This window comes from Podarcis pityusensis (genome assembly GCF_964106645.2).
Source record: "Podarcis pityusensis genome assembly, chromosome: 16".
In the NCBI taxonomy this organism is placed as follows: domain Eukaryota; kingdom Metazoa; phylum Chordata; class Lepidosauria; order Squamata; family Lacertidae; genus Podarcis; species Podarcis pityusensis.
This window is the reverse complement of record NC_138041.1, coordinates 35,218,890-35,238,968: the sequence shown is the minus strand read 5'-3', so window position 1 is coordinate 35,238,968 and position 20,079 is coordinate 35,218,890. Positions and strand designations below refer to the sequence as shown.

The following is a 20,079-nucleotide window of genomic DNA, read 5'->3' as shown; positions in this document are numbered from 1 at the left end:
CAACAGGATACAAGTAAGGAGACAGCTGCGTGGGCTGGGGGCAGATTCAAGCTGGTAGGGCAGTGACCCGTTTGCTTTAAGGGACCAGCCTTCACTGATGAGGAAGATGCCGCCTCCGTTGTTTTCACCGCTAAGCCTCTTGGCCTTGAGAATATTGAAACTCTCTCCTGCCCCTCAAGAAACCTTGCAAAATGCCACCCAGCATTTGCAGCCTGCAAAAGCTCGAGGACATTCTTTATACAGCGCTGCACAAAGCAATTCGTTGAGTTTCTTGATAGGGAAATATGAGAGCGGAATGCAAGTTGGAAACTTGTTTCCCTTTTTCGAGAATGAGTAACGTAGATATGCCAACTGAGACGTTTACCATACTCAAACGAAGAAAAGAAAAATGGCATGCATTAACAACAACCACACTGGCATACGTTTAGGGGAGGGGGAGATCAATAGTGCCGCTGATTAGCAATCGCAACAAGCCAATTAAATAAACACATGGAGGAAATTAATAAGCTCAAGGGCGATGTGAGATCAATAAGCAAATCACAAAGGGGAGAAACAGCAGACAATCCAAGTGAAATTGGAATTTCAGGAAGGATAAATGACCTCTTCCTGGCTATAGCTGCTCCCTCCCAGCTTGATCAAACTCATTTCCTCTTGCATTTGCTAGGGGTTTTAGCTACCTTATATGATTTAGTGTTTTTTTAAAAGCAATTTTAATACACTTGATGGTGGCAGTGAAATTGCACAAATAACGTTGCACATGAAAACTTTTAAAGGAAGAAAAACCCAAAGCCTTGGTTGGCCCCTGGGGTTAGTGACATTGGTGACACTGGTTTTGCCCATGAGGCCCAAAACACCACAAAGGCATGTTGAATCCTTTAACACCCCCCCCCCCCGGATAAAGAGCAACAGAGGCTTTGGCAGGGACCCTCCCCCTGCCCCATCCCAAGAAATTGCCACTCCACCTGTTCTTTGTGTTATTCATTTTGCCTCTGCAATAGTTAAGCCTGCACTGTTTTAAAGAATAACAATAGGAAGGTGCAGTGGCGTAGCATGGGTTGTCAGCACCCGGGGCAAGGCAAGTAATTTGCGCCCCCTAACCCCTAACCTGCCGCCGCTGCCAGCTTCTTCTTGCTGCTGCCTGGTCTGGTCTGGTGTGGTTCTCTCCCGCGCTCAGCGCTGTGCTGGGCGGCCGCTGCACTGTCCCTCCCCCAGATAGTCCCTTGCTCTCTCACCGCACGCCTGGCACCCACCCCCTCCACAGTGGGCGGCGACCCAGTGGCTCGGATCGGATTCGCACAGCCAGCACTGCAGTGAGAGAGAGTGAGTGAGCCAGGTAGGGGCAGAGAGCTGCGAGTGCGAGCGCGCCCCCCCCAGATGTTGCGCCCGGTGCGGCCGGCCCCCCCTGCACCCCCCACGCTACGCCACTGGGAAGGTGTTTGTTCTTTTGGTTCAAGATATGTTAGGGAAAAGTGCCCTGCAATCCATCTGATTCTGTATAGATGACAATATCCATAAACGTATGTATGTATGTATGTATGTATGTATGTATAGGTCCAGCATGTGTGTGCATCAGAGTCGAGTTTCTTTAGGACCCCCAATCTCTGGGATTCAGCATGCATAGACCCGGGGGAGAGGGCTGAGCTTTGGAAAACTGAAGATTTAGCAACACACACACCCCACACATTTCACAAGGCATCCTCCAAAGGTAAAGCAGGGGCAACAATTTGCCATGGGTAATTTCAATTTCCTAGTCCCTGCCTGCCTCTACTGTTTCCTATTGAGGCTTCTTAGGACGAGCTGCAAGTTTTGCCATTTTATGTCAGTGTGACTTGCAAGACTGGCTATTTATTAGGGTTCAGCCCTGTTGTCAGGGACTGTGACCAGTCACCAAAGAATTATAAAGTGCGCCTTTAGGTGCAACCCTGTGCGCAATGCAGGAAACTGAGTGCCAGAGCATCCTCAACTGATGGCTGTCCAGCCTCTGCTTGAAGAAGACCTCCGGCAAGGGGGAGGCCACCATCTCTCTAAGCCAGACATAGGCAACCTTCGTCCCTCCAGATGTTTTGGCCTACAACTCCCATGATCCCCAGCTAACAGGACCAGTGGTCAGGAATGGTGGGAATTGTAGTCCAAAACATCTGGAGGGCCAAAGGTTGCCTATGCCTGTTCTAAGCAATTGCTTCCACTATCAAATCATGTGAAATTTAACCCCCCAGGAGGTCTAGTATCCTGCCCTCTGGGGTAGCTATTGCCCTCCTTTGTGGAAACAGCCCTTTGGGTGTTTGAAGAGCCCCTTTCTCTTCTCCAGGCCAGCGGTCACTGGTGACCATTGAGATTGGCAAGGAAGAATGCAAGGAGCCCAGAGAGGAGGCAGTGCCAGAATCAATGCCAGCAGAGTCACTCATGCTAGTTTTGCCCCATCCTCCTCCCTACTGGATTACTGGATTACTACAATGCACTCAGTGCCGGATTTATGTATAAACTAAACAAGCTATAGCTTAGGGCCCCACTCTCTTGGGGCCACACAAAAAAATTAAAGGAAAAAAACAACTGGATGTACATTTACAAAATATAAGATAAAAAAACAAATAAAATAAAACCTACATATAGCAACAGTGTTTTGTGTTGTGTAGACTCCTATGATTTAAGTAATGGGCCCCGCTTGCTTGCCTGCTCCCTAAAATATCACTTGTTTCCTCATTTCTATATACAGTGGTACCTTGGGTTAAGTACTTAATTTGTTCTGGAGGTCCATTCTTAACCTGAAACTTCTTAACCTGAAGCACCACTTTAGCTAATGGGGCCTCCCGCTACCGCTGCACAATTTCTGTTCTCATCCTGAAGCAAAGTTCTTAACCTGAGGTACTATTTCTGGGTTAGCGGAGTCTGTAAACTGAAGTGTCTGTAACCTGAAGTGTATTTAACCCAAGGTACCACTGTACAGTGGTACACAAAAAACAGTGACAATTTGTTGTTGACAAAGGACAGCTGGACATATAAAGGACCCCATTACATTCAGTAGCTTAGGCCCTCATCAAACCTAAATCCGGCCCTGAATGCACTCTATGCAGGACTTCCCTGTGTAGTTAGTACAGAATGCTGCTGCAGCACAACTCCTGCTGACCCGCAGTGAGGCCTTGTGAGCATGGAATAACACCTGTGCTCAGAGACCTGCCCTGGTTGCTGATCTGCTACTGAGCCAGATTCAAGGTGTTACTGTTAGTATACAAAGCCCTTAACAACTTGGGAACAGTTTACCTATGAGATCGCCTTTCCGCACATGTACCCACTCGACCACTTTGATCAGCTGAACAGGCACTGCCACAGCTGCCACATAATACCTGTCCCCATTGGTAAGAACTCGATCATTTCGCGTGGCAGCACCTACACTTGGGAACTCCCCGCCTATTGCTACCAAGTAGGTGCCTTCACTGAACTCTTGCACTCGCTACAAAAATTCCTGCTTAGGCAAGCCTACCCAGATGCTTAGAAATGCTGGAGCGACTTTTACCCTGTTCAAGGATTTTAACTTTTTGTATGTTTTAAAGTATTTAAAGGTGGTGGGTACGGATTTTTTGTCAGGATTCACTCCTGAAGCCTTTCCCATGAATGAGCATATAGCCACAAGGCAGCAGAGGTTTGGGATCAGAGATTTCCTTCTCCTAGATGGGCTACCTTCCCAGAGCCTCAACTTCCTACTTCTCTTTCCAGCACATGCAGAAACCACCTTCTTAACCGCTGGCCCCACTGCTGGTCTCGTCCGGAGCTTGTCTTCATGTGCAGGGGAAGTCCCTAACTCACTGAGGGTCTGGGACCCATCAGCTACCCTCAACCTGGTTTAGCGACTCAATCGAAGCCATTTCCCGAATTGTGGTTGATGTTGCATGCTGACAGCTTCTGGGAGCCACAGGTGAGAGCTGAGTGAAGGGTGGGAATCAAAGGTGGGCAAACTACCTCAGAAGGAGCACAACATGTCCCCACCAGAGGCACTATCTCTCCTCTAAAGGTAAAGGGACCCCTGACCATTGGGTCCAGTCGTGGCCGACTCTGGGGTTGCGGCACTCATCTTGCTTTACTGGCCGAGGGAGCCGGCGTACAGCTTCCAGGTCATGTGGCCAGCATGACTAAGCCACTTCTGGTGGACCAGAGCAGCACACGGAAATGCCATTTACCTTCCCACCAGAGTGGTACCTATTTATCTACTTGCACTTTGACGTGCTTTTGAACTGCTAGGTTGGCAGGAGCAGGGACCGGGCAAAGGGAGCTCACCCCTTCGCGGGGATTTGAACCGCCGACCTTCTGATCGGCAAGTCCTAGGCTCTGTGGTTTAATCCACAGCGCCACCCGCGTCCCATCTCTCCCCTAACACCCCATATACCCCATGAACTAACTAGATAATTGTGTGTGGCTTTTTTAAAAAAACTAACTAAATAAATAAAAACCCTGTGATAAAGGTATTGCAGCAGGTGCAACCAACATAGTAGCCTTTAGATACTGTTGGCCTCCAAATCCCCCCCAGTCCCTGCCAGAACAGCCAATGGTCAGGGGTGATGGGAATCCAACAACATCTGGAAGGGGGGCCACTTTTGCTATCCCTTAATTGCTACCCCATAAGAGCAATGCAGAGAGCAGCAGACCATTGTGCCTGTTTTTTCAAAGCAAATTTTTTTGACTCAGTGGGCCTTCCTCGTGGATTAATGGCCAGTTCAGAGGACTGGAAGGCAAAGAAGCACAATCCCAGAGTCGATAAGATGTACCCAGTCATTAATCCCCAGGAAATACCCAGCATCAAAGATCATAATTACTATTAGAAGTCATTAATGAAGCCGGTGGAGGCATATAGATTTTTACTTCTCTGGGCACCAGCTGTACAGACAGGGCAATTAATGGGCTTTGACTGAGCCAGGGAGATTATCAGAGGCAGCTTTCGATATTCTGCTTGATGTGACAACCTTGTTTATTGCTAAGTTCATGAGGCTTCCGATAAAGTCTAATAAAAATGCTGGGATTCTCCTTAAAAATAAAAAAGGCCTTTTCTGAGCCCATCTAACATCCTTATAAGAAACATAAATGAGCTTCTATGTTGCCCTTGTCTCCACTTACTCCTTGTGATCCCCCATTCTTTTTTTAAAAAAAATGCAAAGCAAGAGAATTTTCTTAGGACCTCTTAATCTTCAAGGCAGTCTTCCTCAATCTGGTTGCCTCTGGATGTTGTTGTACAGTGGTACCTCGGGTTACATACGCTTCAGGTTACATACGCTTCAGGTTACACACTCCACTAACCCAGAAATAGTGCTTCAGGTTAAGAACTTTGCTTCAGGATGAGAACAGAAATTGTGCGGTGGCAGCACAGCAGCAGCAGGAGGCCCCATTAGCTAAAGTGGTGCTTCAGTTTCAAGTTAAGAATGGACCTCCGGAACGAATTAAGTACTTAACCTGAGGTACCACTGTACTGGATTTGTCATCATCCATGACTGTTGGAATTGCTCACTGGTTTTAGAATCTGTCAGCTGACCTGGAGTGGCCAATGCCTGCCAACCAAGCCTTATAAGGCCATCACTTCAGAGCAACTGGTCTCTGTGGCAGGGGAGGAAAACTGCTTAGGAGCCTTCTTTGCTTCTCCTGACTTCTGCCTTGGATTGTGATGCCTGCCTGCTTTAAACCTTGCACTTGATTCTGTCCTACTTGGACTGACCACCAGTTCTTCCTGTGTTCCTGGAGCTGCCTCTGGCATTAACCTTTGAGAGGTCTGACACAATCATAAGGGTGAGATGCCTGCATTTGTTTTAAAAAGTGAAGTTCTAAGGAAGCTGAATGCTGTAGCTGGTGTCACATGCTTGACCTCTCCCTCCGCTGTCAGAGGCAGCATCTCTCGCTTGCACTACTGCAATGCGCTCTGTGTGGGGCTACCTTTGAAGGTGACCTGGAAACTACAACTAATCCAGAATGCGGCAGCTAGACTGGTGACTGGGAGCAGCCGCCGAGACCACATAAAACCAGTCTTGAAAGACCTACGTTGGCTCCCAGTACGTTTCCGAGCACAATTCAGAGTGTTGGTGCTGACCTTTAAAGCCCTAAACGGCCTCGGCCCAGTATACCCAAAGGAGCGTCTCCACCCCCATCGTTCAGCCCGGACACTGAGGTCCAGTGCTGAGGGCCTTCTGGCGGTTCCCTCACTACGAGAAGTCAAGTAACAGGGAACCAGGCAGAGAGCCTTCTCGGTAGTGGCACCCGCCCTGTGGAACACCCTCCCACCAGATGTCAAAGAGAAGAACAACTACCAGACTTTTAGAGGACATCTGAAGGCAGCCCTGTTTAGGGAAGCTTTTAATGTTTAATAGATTATTGTATTTTAATATTGGAAGCCGCCCAGAGTGTCTGGGAAAACCCAGCCAGATGGGCGGGGTATAAATAATAAATTATTATTATTATTATTATTATTGTTATTCCAGAGGGTAGGACCTGAACCAACAGATTCAAATGACAAGAAATGAGACTCCAGCTACATGTCAGGGAGAACTTTCTAATGGTAAGAACTATTGTAGGCTTTAAACAGAACTTGGATGGCAATCTCTCATGAGTTATTTAGCTTGATTCCTGCATTGCATGGTGTTGAACTAAAGGACCCCTGGGTTCCCCTTCCAACTATGCAAGTCTGTGATTCTATGAAAGGAATCCTACATGTGTCTTCAGAAGTCAGTTTCATCATATTCAATGGGAAATCTGCTCTACTTCCCAGTGGGGAGGAGTTGCAGTGGACCGCATGGCCACCCACTCTCCTCTGGGGCGGGGGACGAAGTCCCGCATCACCTAGAGGTTCCCGGCCATGTCACTGTCCAGCCAGCCAATCCGCTGGCTGGGGGGCATGGCCAGGCCCCATTTAAACTGAAGCGCAAGCTCAGAAGTCAGTTTCATCATATTCAATGGGAATTACCCACCCCCTCTGCCCATAGATGTGTATAGGGCTGAAGCCTAAATCAGGTATAGGCAAACTCTGGCCCTCCAGATGTTTGGGACTACAATTCCCATCATCCCTGACTACTGGTCCTGTTAGCTAGGGATGATGGGAATTGTAGTCCCAAACATCTGGAGGGCTGGAGTTTACCTATGCCTGGCTTAAATCAATCAAACATACATACACACATACATACAAATGTATTGATAATAATTAGGGTCATCAACCCGTTATAGAAACCTTGGTTTTTCAATGGCCTGCCTTAACCAATCAAGCAATTCCACTGGAATATTTTTACTGTTTAGATTGTGCCAACTTCGTTTGCGGTTATAGCGTGTTTCAATGTAATTTCCCAAAGCGGGCATGCCGTATCGGAGTATACAATTCACATCCTTAAAATATCAAAAGCACACTTCCTGAGATATGAAGGCATGGCACAAAGAATCACAATTTAGCAAGCAAAACCAACCACTTCTTGTCGGGAGGAACAGCCATTAATAATTATATTATTTTGAAAATTCCCTGTTAACAGCAACACATCAGAAAACCCCCAAAACATAATATGAGCATGCTCTTAACTCTTAGCTCGGCTGATATTTGCCTTGCCCTTGCCTGTTAATCCACCAGTTGATGAATCTACCAGTTAAAACGAGGGTGGGAAAGCACAGGCCTTGGACTAAATGTGGCCCTCTGGGTCTCCTTCTTTGACCACACCCCTTGGGGCCCCACTTTGCATCCCCCCAAATGCTTTCAGCTGACTGGAATGTGTCCTTGAACAGTAATAACGCCTCTTGCATCCTTGGATAGACAGATGGATGGTGAATGATATGTGTGGAGACCTCTAACTTTGGTCACTTTTCCTGTTCCACACACTATCCCCTCTGGCCCCATCCACCGCTGGCATGAGGCCCCCCGAAAATTCCCCATGAATAAATGTGTCCCTTGGGCTGCTAAAGGTTCCCCATCCTTGAACACAACCAACCAAAGCTTGCAGTGCTATTCGCAGTAATAGGTCTGAGAGCAGAAAAAAGATTGTCGCCTTCCTTACCTCTAGCAGTTGAACTGCACCTTCATGTTCTTTCTTAGCTTCAACCTGAGCCTGAAAGAGACAGAGGAAGAAAATTAGACCAGCTCCTGTTGCTCTAGAATAAATCTAACCCAGGGGTCAGCAAACTTTTTCAGCAGGGGGCTGGTCCACTGTCCCTCAGACCTTGTGGGGGGCTGGACAATATTTTTTTTTTGGGGGGAATGAACAAATTCCTATGCCCCACAAATAACCCAGAGATGCATTTTAAATAAAATGACACATTCTACTCGTGTAAAAACACACTGATTCCCAGACCGTCTGCGGGCCGGATTTAGAAGGCGATTGGGCCGCATCCGGCCCCCAGGCCTTAGTTTGCCTACCCATGACCTATCCAACAGATCTTTACAAAGATGGTTTTTAACACACTCAGAGGCTGCTAAAGACATTTTCTCCAGTCTAAGAGGTTGCACCAGGCAATCTTAGAGGTGTGACCCATGTTCCCTTGCAGCGTAACATGTGGATCTACTCTTTAGCAAAAATAAAAAAAAATGCTAAAGCAATTCTAGGCTGCACCAATGGAAGTACAGTATAGTGTCCAAATCAAGGGAAGTAATATTACAGTTCTATTCTGCCTTGGTCAGACCCCACCTGGGGCAATGTGTCCAATTCTGGGCACCACATTTTAAGAAGGATACTGAGAAGCTAGAATGTGTGCAGAGGAGGGAGACCAAGATGATGAAGGGTCTGGAAACTAAGCCTTCTGAGGAATGGTTGAAGGAGTTGAGCATGCTGGGACCTAGAAGGACAATAGCATGTCAATTCTTTCTCACAGAGTAAAGGTAAAGGGACCCCTGACCATTAGGTCCAGTCGTGGCCGACTCTGGGGTTGTGACGCTCATCTCGCTTTATTGGCCAAGGGAGCTGGCGTACAGCTTCCGGGTCATGTGGCCAGCATGACTAAGCCACTTCTGGTGGACCAGAGCAGCGCACGGAAACACCGTTTACCTTCCCACCAGAGTGGTACCTATTTATCTACTTGCACTTTGACATGCTTTTGAACTGCTAGGTTGGCAGGAGCAGGGATCGAGCAAAGGGAGCTCACCCCTTCGCGGGGATTCGAACTGCTGTCCTTCTGATCGGCAAGTCCTAGGCTCTGTGGTTTAATCCACAGCGCCACCCGCGTCCCATCTCTCCCCTAACACCCCATATACCCCATGAACTAACTAGATAATTGTGTGTGGCTTTTTTAAAAAAACTAACTAAATAAATAAAAACCCTGTGATAAAGGTATTGCAGCAGGTGCAACCAACATAGTAGCCTTTAGATACTGTTGGCCTCCAAATCCCCCCCAGCCCCAGCCAGAACAGCCAATGGTCAGGGGTGATGGGAATCCAACAACATCTGGAAGGGGGCCCACTTTTGCTATCCCTTAATTGCTACCCCAGCTTCCGGGTCATGTGGCCAGCATGACTAAGCCTCTTCTGGCGAACCAGAGCAGTGCACGGAAACGCCATTTACCTTCCCGCCGGAGTGCTACCTATTTATCTACTTGCACTTTGACGTGCTTTCAAACTGCTAGGTTGGCAGGAGCAGGGACCGAGCAACAGGAGCTCACCCCGTCGCGGGGATTTGATCCACGACTTTCTGATCGGCAAGTCCTAGGCTCTGTGGTTTAACCCACAGTGAGCTCACCCAAATGCGCCATGTTTACACACTCCTGTTTCACTTCCCACCATATCCATTCCTGACCAACTTCGCTGGGGGAAGTGGTACAGCATTTGCTTTGCACGCAGAAGGTTGCAGGTTCAATCTCCAGCATCTCCTGGTAGGGCTGGGAGCACACATACCCCTCTGAAATTGTGCTGCTGCCAATCCGTGTAGACAATACTGAGCCAGATGTGCCAATGGTCAGACGTGAGAGGAAGCAACTTGCTACTTTCCTCTGTTTGCATGCCTCCTCAACTCTTTGCCTTCAGAAGAAACTACGGAGAAAACGGGCTCGTCTGGAGAAGCATCCTTTTTTTATTCAGCTGCGTCAAACGCCTTTTCTTTCCATTGGCTTTTTGTGCTAGACTAATAAACGTTCCCTAATAGCATCTGATAAAGGAAAGAGACCACAAAGAGGTCTCTGGAGTGCAAACAATACCTTAGCAAGTAATAAGAAACTTTTGTCTTATCTACCATCACAGGTTTAATAAAAAATTATAAATATACCTTTCCAGAATTCAAACTCAAAATATTGATACCGAAAGCTACAACAGTACTCACTGCACACACATTTCATAACAAACTTGGTTATCTTACTGGGTCCTCTTATCAGCATTGCGTCTGGGAAGGCAATATTGTGCCCTCCTTATTGTGGCTGGGAGGCTACATAGGGACATCTTGGCGCTCTGTATATCCTCCTGAAACAGGACTATCAGCCTGAATATGCTATCAGGGATCTAAGGTGGAAGCAGGAGTTATTAGCTTTCTTAATATGAAATGCAGCTATGGAATCTCATAAAAGGAGCAGCTCACCTATGGGGAAAAGCTGAGACATTCAGGGCTTTTTAGCTTGCAGAAAATGCAAGGAAGAGGAGGCATCATAGAGGTGTACATGTACCCCCAAAGTACTAGAACATAGGGACATCCAACCAAAGCTGAACGTTGGGAAAGTCAGGACAGACAAAAGGAAATAATTCTCTGCTCAGCTCACAGTTCAGCTATGGAATCTGTTCCCACAAGAGATAGTGATGGCCACCAACTTGGGGGGGGGGGGGCTTTAAAAGATGATTAGACAAATTCATGGAGGAGAAGACCATCAAGGCTGCTGGCCACGATGACTATGTTCTCCTTCCCCTGTCGGAGGCAGTATGCCTCTGAAGACCAGCTGCTGGGAATCACCAATGAGGAGAAGCTCCATCATCATCATCATAATTTATTATTTATACCCCGCCCATCTGGCTGGGTTTCCCCAGCCACTCTGGGCAGCTTCCAACAAAATATTAAAATATGTCTGTTAAACATTAAAAGCTTCCCTAAACAGGGCTGCCTTCAGATGTCTTCTCAAGTCTGGTAGTTGTTCTTCTGTTTGACATCTGGTGGGAGGGCGTTCCACAGGGAGGGTGCCACTACCGAGAAGGACCTCTGCCTGGTTCCCTGTAACTTGGCTACTTGCAGCAAGGGAACCACCAGAAGGCCCTCGGCGCTGGACCTCAGTGTCTGGGCAGAACGATGGGGGTGGAGATGCTCCTTCAGGCATCCGGTCGACCACTGTGAGAATAGTGCCAGGTTAGAAGGGCCTTTGGCCTGATCCAGCAGAGCTCTTCCTATATTCTAACCATTGGTGCCTCAAGGGTTGAATTCTGCACCAACCTTATATTTGTTGGCTACCTCCTATGTGCCAGATGTTTGAATGTTCCTGCAGAACAGCGGTCCGCCTGGGTCAGGACTGTCTCCACGCTGACCAGCAGGGGCTGTCTGGGATTTCAGACCAAAGATCTTTCCCAGCCCTAGCTGGAAATGCCAGGGACCATTTGCAAGCACAGTGTGTTCTCTACCACTGAGTTATAGCCTTTCCCTTAACACAATGGACAGGGAACACACTGTTTCCCATCACCTGCAGGAGCTTGAATCTGTCCTCAGCCACTTTGTGAAAAGTCACATTTTCAGAGATGGAAGCAGCATTTAGCAGCGTGCTATGGCTGGCTAGCTACCCAAGAACAGCAAGATAATGTACAAGGTGCCCTTAACACACGGTTGCACCAACTACCGGTAAGAACCAAAGTTCTCAAAATATGGTTTCCATAACATGAAAAAATGGATTCAATAATGTATTCCACATTCACTTAACGTCCTAACTAGAATGGGCTCAGATTAAGAAACGGGTTATGAAACTGATTTGTGAAATCTACCAGGGACTCACCTGTTTCACTCCTGGTGCCACACATGTGACGGCTTTGCCCTACTGCTTGCTTTTCACCCTTCCCTTCCTCCCGCTACCTTGCTTACCTTTTGCAGGAGTTCAATTTCCTGCTGTTTTGCGTTGAGAACAGCCAAGGCTTGCTCATGCTCCAATTCCAGCTGTTGCCGCCGTTCAGCAGCCTCTCGCATATGCTGTTGAGTGGGGAAGAAAACAACTCATCAGGCAAGTGTGAGGGACAGGTGCCAGGAACAGGTCAGTAATAGCTCACACACGGTGCCAGCAAAGTTAATTCTCTATTCAAAGAAGCAAACAGCTCAGGAGGCCAGGCCTAGTAAGCACAGCAACTCGTCTGAGTAGATCTTGCCCCTATGAGGCAGTTGTGAGGACTGAAGGTGAGCCTTCCCACAATTGTCTAAGGCTCCTCCTCCCCTGGGTCCTTCCCAAGCAAGCTGAGACTCCATCAGCACATCTATCTCTGCTCCACCCTCTTCATACCTTTTATGACCCTGGGAGATCAGGGGGGATGGGAACTGGTTGCAGCAGGAGGGGGAGACCCCCTGGCTCTTTCAGCTGCCTGCCCCATCTCTGCTTCCTCTCCAGCCTCTGCCACTGCATCTTCCTGCTTGCTAAACTGTAAACCTTGTTACCTCTTCAGTTTCTGACACCTCCTCCTTCCAGTCTGCTCCCTCTTCTCCCTCTGACCACTCATCATTGTCCCACCAACAACCCCCTGACTCTGAGCCTTCTCCCCTTGGGGTTTCCCAGCTGGTGCCTCTCACCACCCCTCTGCCTCCAGCCAGCCCATGACAGAAGTGAACAACAGTTGCTTCCTCACCCCAATATTAGTCCTTTGTGGCAGAGAAAAAACTTCAGCACAATGCCAATTAAATGTTGACAATGTGATGCCCATTGATGTTTTTACCTGCTCCTCTTTCACTTCCCACTCTAAGGGATATTCATACATTCTTGATATATACTTTCCTTTATTATATATTAATTCTCTTTCAAAAATGGAATTTTCTTTGGCAAGACCTTCTTTCTTATCTGTACACAATTTTTGGTTTAGTTGGAAATATTGTATCCAATCAGACAAGTGACATCTAATTTCATTGTATTTTTTTAAAGTTGGCTTTTCTTTGTCTGGTTCTAGTAGGTGGGCCACCCTCCCTTCATGTTTTTCCTTTTAACTGCTATTGCTTCCACTGGAGATGTCCACGAGGTATCTTTGGTTCCAAAATTCCTCTATATTTACTCCATATCTTATAGAGTGATTTCCTTATTACATGGCTTAAGAAACCTTTGTGGACCTTCACCTTTTCGTGTATTAGATAGGTGTGTGTGGGCCAGTTAAACAGCCTCCGTGGGCCGCTTCCAGCCCATGGGCTGCAGGTTGGGGACCCCTGGTGTAGACCCCTGGCCACAGTGATCCATGCGTTGGTCACCTCCAGGCTTGACTACTGTAATTCGCTCTAGGTGGGGCTGCCCTTGAAGCTGTCCCAGAAACTCCAGCGGGTGCAGAATGCTACAGTGAGGCTCCTCATGGGGTCTCTGCCATGGGAGCATATTCACCCAGTGCTTTTCCAGCTGCACTGGCTCCCGGTGGAGTACAGGATCAGATTTAAGGTTCTGGTTTTGACCTTTAAAGCCCTTCACAGCCTAGGACCCTCGTACCTACGGGACCGCCTCTCCCGGTATGCCCCACGGAGAGCCTCAAGGTCCATAAATAGCAACACCCTAGTGGTCCCGAGCCCTAAGAAAGTTAGATTAGCTTCAACCAGAGCCAGGGCCTTTTCAACACTGGCTCCGGCCTGGTGGAACGCTCTGCCTCATGAGACCAGGGCCCTGCAGGATCTGATTTCTTTCCACAGGGTCTGTAAGACAGAGTTGTTCCGCCTGGCCTTTGGCTTGGAGTCAATTTTATTCCCTTCCCCTCTTCCTTTTTTCTTTCTCCTCCTGCAATGAGGCTGCATTTTAGTATTTTAATGTTTCAATATTTTAATGTTGTATTTTAATCTTGTTTTTAAATTGTATTCATTCAACTTGTTTTTATTATTGCTTGTTAGCTGCCCTGAGCCCGGCCTTGGCTGGGGAGGGCAGGGTATAAATAAAAATGATACACGCGACGGTCACCTCCAGACTGGATTATTGTAATTCGCTCTACATGGGGCTGCCCTTGAGACTGACCCAGAAACTCCAGCGGGTGCAGAATGCCGCAGCGAGACTCCTTACGGGGTCTTTGCTGCGAGATCACATTCATCCGGTGCTATACCATCTGCACTGGCTCCCGGTGGAGTACAGGATCAGGTTTAAGGTGCTGGTTTTAACCTTTAAAGCCCTATACGGCCTAGGACCCTCGTACCTACGGGACTGCCTCTCCTGGTATGCCCCACAGAGAAACTTGCGGTCTTCAAATAAAAACATCTTGAAGGTCCCAGGCCCCAGAGAGGTTAGGCTGGCCTCAACTAGAGCCAGGGCTTTTTCGGCTGCAGCTCCAACCTGGTGGAACGCTCTGTCACAAGAGACAAGGGCCCTGCAGGACTTGACATCTTTCCTCAGGGCCTGCAAGACAGAGCTGTTCCACCAGGCCTTTGGTCAGGGCGCAGCCTGACTCCCTCCTTTGGCAATCTTTACAAAACTTTAGTTTATGGTTGCCATCAATTTTGATTTTAATTAATTTTTATAATGTTTTTATAATGTTGCACTATTTTAGTGTTGTTGGCCGCCCTGAGCCCTTGGCTGGGGAGGGCGGGATATAAATAAATTTTATTATTATTATTATTATTATTATTATTATTATTATTATTATTATCATTATCATTATTACTGAGCTAGATTGTCTGGCTCAGTACCAGGCAGCTTCCTCTGTTCTTGTTTCTAACCATTTTACAGGGTTGCAAAAGAGAGAAGAGGCACCATTGCCAGGATGGGATACAGTATTTCTCTTTCCATTGCACTGTTAAATCATAGGATTGCAAGGTTCGAAGGGACACCATGGGTCATCTAGTCCAACCCCCTGCAATGCAGGGATCACAGCTGAGATGGAAAGAAAAAAAGACTCTCTCTGCTCTTCAGAGATAGTTCCTAGAGTCACATCATAAGCTGGGTAGAATGCTATCCTATGTTCCCTTCTGAAATGCTCTGACGTGATTCTCAGTGGATCACTTTGCTTATTAATGGCTGCTGGTTCGCCTGGGGATAGTTCAAACTCTCAAGGCATCTAAACAGGCGACAGGACACATTAAAAATAATACATCACGGAAGGGGCTGAGTACAATGAGTTGGAAAGGCATGTGCTCAAGATGACATAGAGGGACAATGTGGTGGGACACCTGAATTGCAGGCAGAAGGTCCCAGGGCCAATTCTGAGTATCTGCCGTGAAAAATTCTGTGAATTTAACTAATCCTCCTTTAACCACCATTTCTTTTGCTGGCCTCCCAGGCAATGGATCAACAGACATTCACACAAAGCCCTATGTCCTCTAATCTGACCTTCCTTTCCCCAAAACCTTTTCCTCTGTTGCAAACTATTCCCACCAAACCTGCAGGCAGTAAGTGGTGCCCGCTGAGGACTTTAGAGTAAGCAAAGGGAGAGAGCTCTCTTCGCCAATTCACAGAGAGACAGTCTTCCCTTTTGAAATCGTCCAGAATGAGCTGGCAAACATTGCACGAACCTTTATATCTATCTACCCATCACTATTTGGCCTGTTTTTGAAGGACTAAAATAGGAATGAAAGGCATCCAGCCTTGCTTGGCACGTCTTTTGGGGGGGAAAGGGCGGGGGGGGGCAGGTTGGAGAATGGGTGTTTTTTTGTGTGTCTTTCTTTTGCTGAAACCAAAGACAGAATTGCTTTCGTCTTCCTTTGTTCGCCTCTGAAACATCCACGCTGTGCCCTCTTTGGTCTCCTTTTTGCTTGCCTGACAAAGTTGTGATTGTAAAGCAATGTTTGAACTTCTCTTTATCTGTGTCACTCCAAAGGAGACTTAGCAGAAGCTGTTACTGTGGTTCAGTCAACTGACAAAATGTGTGTGTGTGTGTGTGTGTGTGTGTGTGTGTCTGTCTGTCTGTCTGTCTGTCTGTCCAAAGGAGGTTGACCCTAGAGCTCCTGCTCTGAGTAAGTGGAGGGCAGCATATTTTTATAGATCAGCATAAACCATTTAGAAACTTATAACCATGCTAATTTTTATTTCAAATGTTCCTAAAAGGGTAAGGGTAAAGGGACCCCTGACCATTAGGTCCAGTCATGACTGACTCTGGGGTTACGGCGCTCATCTCGCTTTATTGGCCGAGGGAGCCGGCGTACAGCTTCTGGGTCATGTGGCCAGCATGACTAAGCCACTTCTGGTGAACCAGAGCAGTGCATGGAAACACCGTTCACCTTCCCGCCAGAGTGCTACCTATTTATCTACTTGCACTTTGACGTGCTTTCAAACTGCTAGGTTGGCAGGAGCAGGGACCGAGCAACGGGAGCTCACCCCGTAGCAGGGATTCGAACCGCCGACCTTCTGATCGGCAAGTCCTAGGCTCTGTGGTTTAACCCACATTGCCACCCGCATCCCTCAAATGTTCCTACAAGTGACAAATAATGTTTGTTCTGCAGTTGCAAGAAACCAGTCCTTTAGCATAGCAGCACCTACACTTTGGAACTGCCTGTCCCTTGATATTAGGCAGACGCCTTCGCTGCATTGGTTTTGCCCCCTGCTATAAAATGTTTCATTCCAGCAAGCTTATCCAGGCAAGTGATTTTAGCACATGGTTTGGACACATGGTTTTTAGTAGGTATAAGAACATGCTGAATTGCTGGATGCACAAAGGTATACATTTCCTGCAAAAAAGACACAAAACTTTTGAGTATGCTAAAACTATCCGATATTAGAAGCACTGGGATGGCGGCAGTTATTATTATTTTTAATCACAGGTTTTTATGGGCGTTGACTTTCTACACATTGTTTTCCTCCTTCTTAGCATTCTTGCTTGGGGAAAAAAATGATTGATTTATAGATCTTGCTTTCAATGTTGGTTTGTTTTTTTATTGGTCTTTCAAATGAATATTTTGGATGGTTCCTTGTAAATCAGTTTTTGTTCTAGTAAGCGATATATAAATTTTGAGGAATAAATAAATAATGTTCTGCCTGTCCACTTGTTAACCATTGAAGTGCGAGATTTGCTGATGAGTTACTTGATAAGCTCTGCTTTCTATTCTTCACACACACACACATTTCAAACCAGAGTTTTGAAGCCTTCTGCCTGCAGTCAAAGTTGGCAAGAAAGTCTGGAAAAAAGTTGAAGAAAACTCTTCTTCTTTTCATTACTGCTTGTGTGAGGAAGATAATTCAAAGTCATCCCATTTCTCAAGCACACAGTAGGTTAAGGCAAGTGATTACAGCACTCTTGACAAGGTCAGAAAACACAGGCATGTTGAGATGCATTTTTGCAATTAGGGATGTCAGAGAATTCCAGTCAAAACAGGCCTGGCTGTTGAAATAGCCACATACTTGCTCACCGGATTAACCACATGCAAATACAAGTAGGCAATTGTTGACACTAAATTTAAAAAAGCTGTGAATTTCTATCACTAATCTACATAACTTACATCCAAGTTTCCATCTTGGGAAGCAAGCTCCATAGAATCCAGCAAAACTTACACCTCAGAAGTAAATCCCAGTAAATTCAGTGCAGAAGTAAGATCCCATTAAATTCACTCCCACTGTTTGACATAGTAACTATTCTTTTAATTCATGTATACGGCATATGTAGCCTTACAGTGCAATCCTAAAAAATGTCTAAATTAATGGGGTTTAGGATTGCAGACCTGGTGTATGTATGTTTACTCAGAAGTAAATCCTAGCTTCCTCATAGCGTGTGCAGCGTGTAATAATAAAAAATATTATTACACATAATACACACAAGGTATTACACATAAAAACTAAAAATAGATAGAGGCAAAATAACCCTTTTAAAAATGTTGTGGCAAGTAAAAATGTCTTAAAGGTAAAGGGACCCCTGACCATTGGGTCCAGTCGTGGCCAACTCTGGGGTTGTGGCGCTCATCTCGCTTTATTGGCCGAGGGAGCCAGCGTACAGCTTCCAAGTCAAGTGGCCAGCATGACTAAGCCGCTTCTGGCGAACCAGAGCAGCGCACGGAAAAGCCATTTACCTTCCCGCCAGAGCAGTACCTATTTATCTACTTGCACTTTTGGGCGTGCTTTTGAACTGTTAGGTTGGCAGGAGCTGGGACCAAACAATGGGAGCTTACCCCGTCACGGGGATTCAAACCGCCGACCTTCTGTTCGGCAAGCCCAAGAGGCTCAGTGGTAGACCGCAGCACCAACTGCAATTTGGGTTAATAAATCACAAAACCGTGGAGTTGGAAGTGACCCACACAGGAATGCAGGAATCACAGCTAAAGAATTTGTGACAGACAGCCATCCAACTGCTGTTTGGAGGAGCACCCACTATCTTCGGAGGGAGTCCACTCCACTGTCGGAGACGGGCACTCCTTGTCCGTTCCACAGCCTCCGAGAAGGCCCTCTGCCTGGTTCCCTGTAACTTGGCTTCTTGCAGTGAGGGAACCACCAGAAGGCCCTCGGTGCTGGACCTCAGTGTCCGAGCAGAACGATGGGGGTGGAGATGCTCCTTCAGGTATACTGGACCGAGGCCGTTTAGGGCTTTAAAGGTCAGCACCAATACTTTGAATTGTGCTCGAAAACATACTGGGAGCCAGTGTAGGTCTTTCAAGACCAGTGTTACAGGCCCTGGTGGTCTGGGAGGTTCTTCTGGGAGTTCTTGTCCAGTCTCCCAGGCACAATGGCCTCTCCATCTTCTGTAGTCATCTCTGAGCCCAGACCTGGCTCCCCATCTGGCGCCCCTGCAGACTTCAAGTTCTGTCCACATTGCTGCTGGATGCAAGAATCACGACAGCATCACAGCCTCCGAAGGGTGAGTTACAGCATTCGTCTCTCTTTCCACATTGCCCCATCCCAGTCGTCTCCAAAGTGTGTGTTCTTGCTCCAGGCGACAAGACGGCTTTGCTGAGGAAGCTGATCTCCGTGGTGGGAAAGGAATCTGCCCCGGGAACAGGTTTATTTTTAAAAGTTCCAATATTTATAAAAGCCTACCGTCGACATTAACGGAGACTCAGATGGCTTTTTGAATGTCATTGCCTTGTTTCAGAAAGAGAACTGGAACGCAGGGAGGGAAGCGACCCAAATTTAATTCTGCGCTAGAATGTGGCGATCAAAGGGGCTTGCTGCCTCGCTCAGCCGAAGCCACATCCACGGTACAGAAGAGTCAAGGCAGATAGGCGGCTGGAGCACATTGGGCAGAAAGGAAGAGGGGGGGGGGGGAGGAGATACATTTCCTTTGAGATGTTATATTTAACTTTCCAGAGTGCTGCGTCAGCACATTTCAGTCCTGGCTCTTCTGCAAAGCTAATAAATCCCGATATAATGAAAGGGAGAATTAAAACTGCTCCACCTCAGTGCAGGGCTGCTTTCTATATTCAGAGGCGGAAAATGAAGACCACTTTCCTAGGTAGGCTACTACACGATGTAGGCAGTGAACCCATTGAAACAAAGTCGATTTTGTTTGCATTTTAATGAGAAACAGCATAATTCGCACTTCTCGAACCAATATGCAAACTGAAACCACATTTGTGATGAGTCCTGTAGGATGTGCTGCTCAGAACGCCTAGCGATTCTCAGGGTGGTGCATTGTCTAGGATTAATTGTTGTCATCAAGATGCTTAATTTTTTGCTGCTATTGGTGTTTGTTTGGGGGGGGGTTGTATTTTTTATTATTATGAGACCTTATTATGATTTACCGTATTTTTCGCTCTATAAGACGCACCAGACCATAAGACGCACCTAGTTTTTGGAGGAGGAAAACAAGGGGAAAAAAATATTCTGAATCCCAGAAGCCAGAACAGCAAGAGGGATCACTGCGCAGCAAAAGCAGCAGTCCCTCTTGCTGTTCTGGCTTCTGGGATAGCTGCGCAGCCTGCATTCGCTCCATAAGATGTACACACATTTCCCTTTACTTTTTAGGAGGGAAAAAGTGAGTCTTATAGAGCAAAACTACAGTATGTGTGGATTGTTTAATTTTATTGTATACCTTTTGAAATGTTTTTTATTTAATGCTCACAGCTACTTTCGTTGTACATATTTTTTGTAATTATGTAACTCTTTTTAAGA

General features: G+C 46.9%; 1 protein-coding gene across 2 annotated transcripts in view; it reads right to left on the bottom strand.

The window, feature by feature from the left end:
• RIMBP2 (RIMS binding protein 2) overlaps nucleotides 1-20,079 on the bottom strand; it is a 288,471-nt gene that overhangs the window by 72,554 nt on the left and 195,838 nt on the right. For both annotated transcript variants that reach the window (XM_080985025.1, XM_080985024.1), the window contains exons 6-7: nucleotides 11,976-12,080; nucleotides 8,004-8,054 (exon numbers count right to left, since the gene is read on the bottom strand). In XM_080985025.1, coding sequence (XP_080841151.1) covers nucleotides 8,004-8,054; nucleotides 11,976-12,080 — 156 coding nt within the window. The remainder of the gene's footprint in view (nucleotides 1-8,003; nucleotides 8,055-11,975; nucleotides 12,081-20,079) is intronic.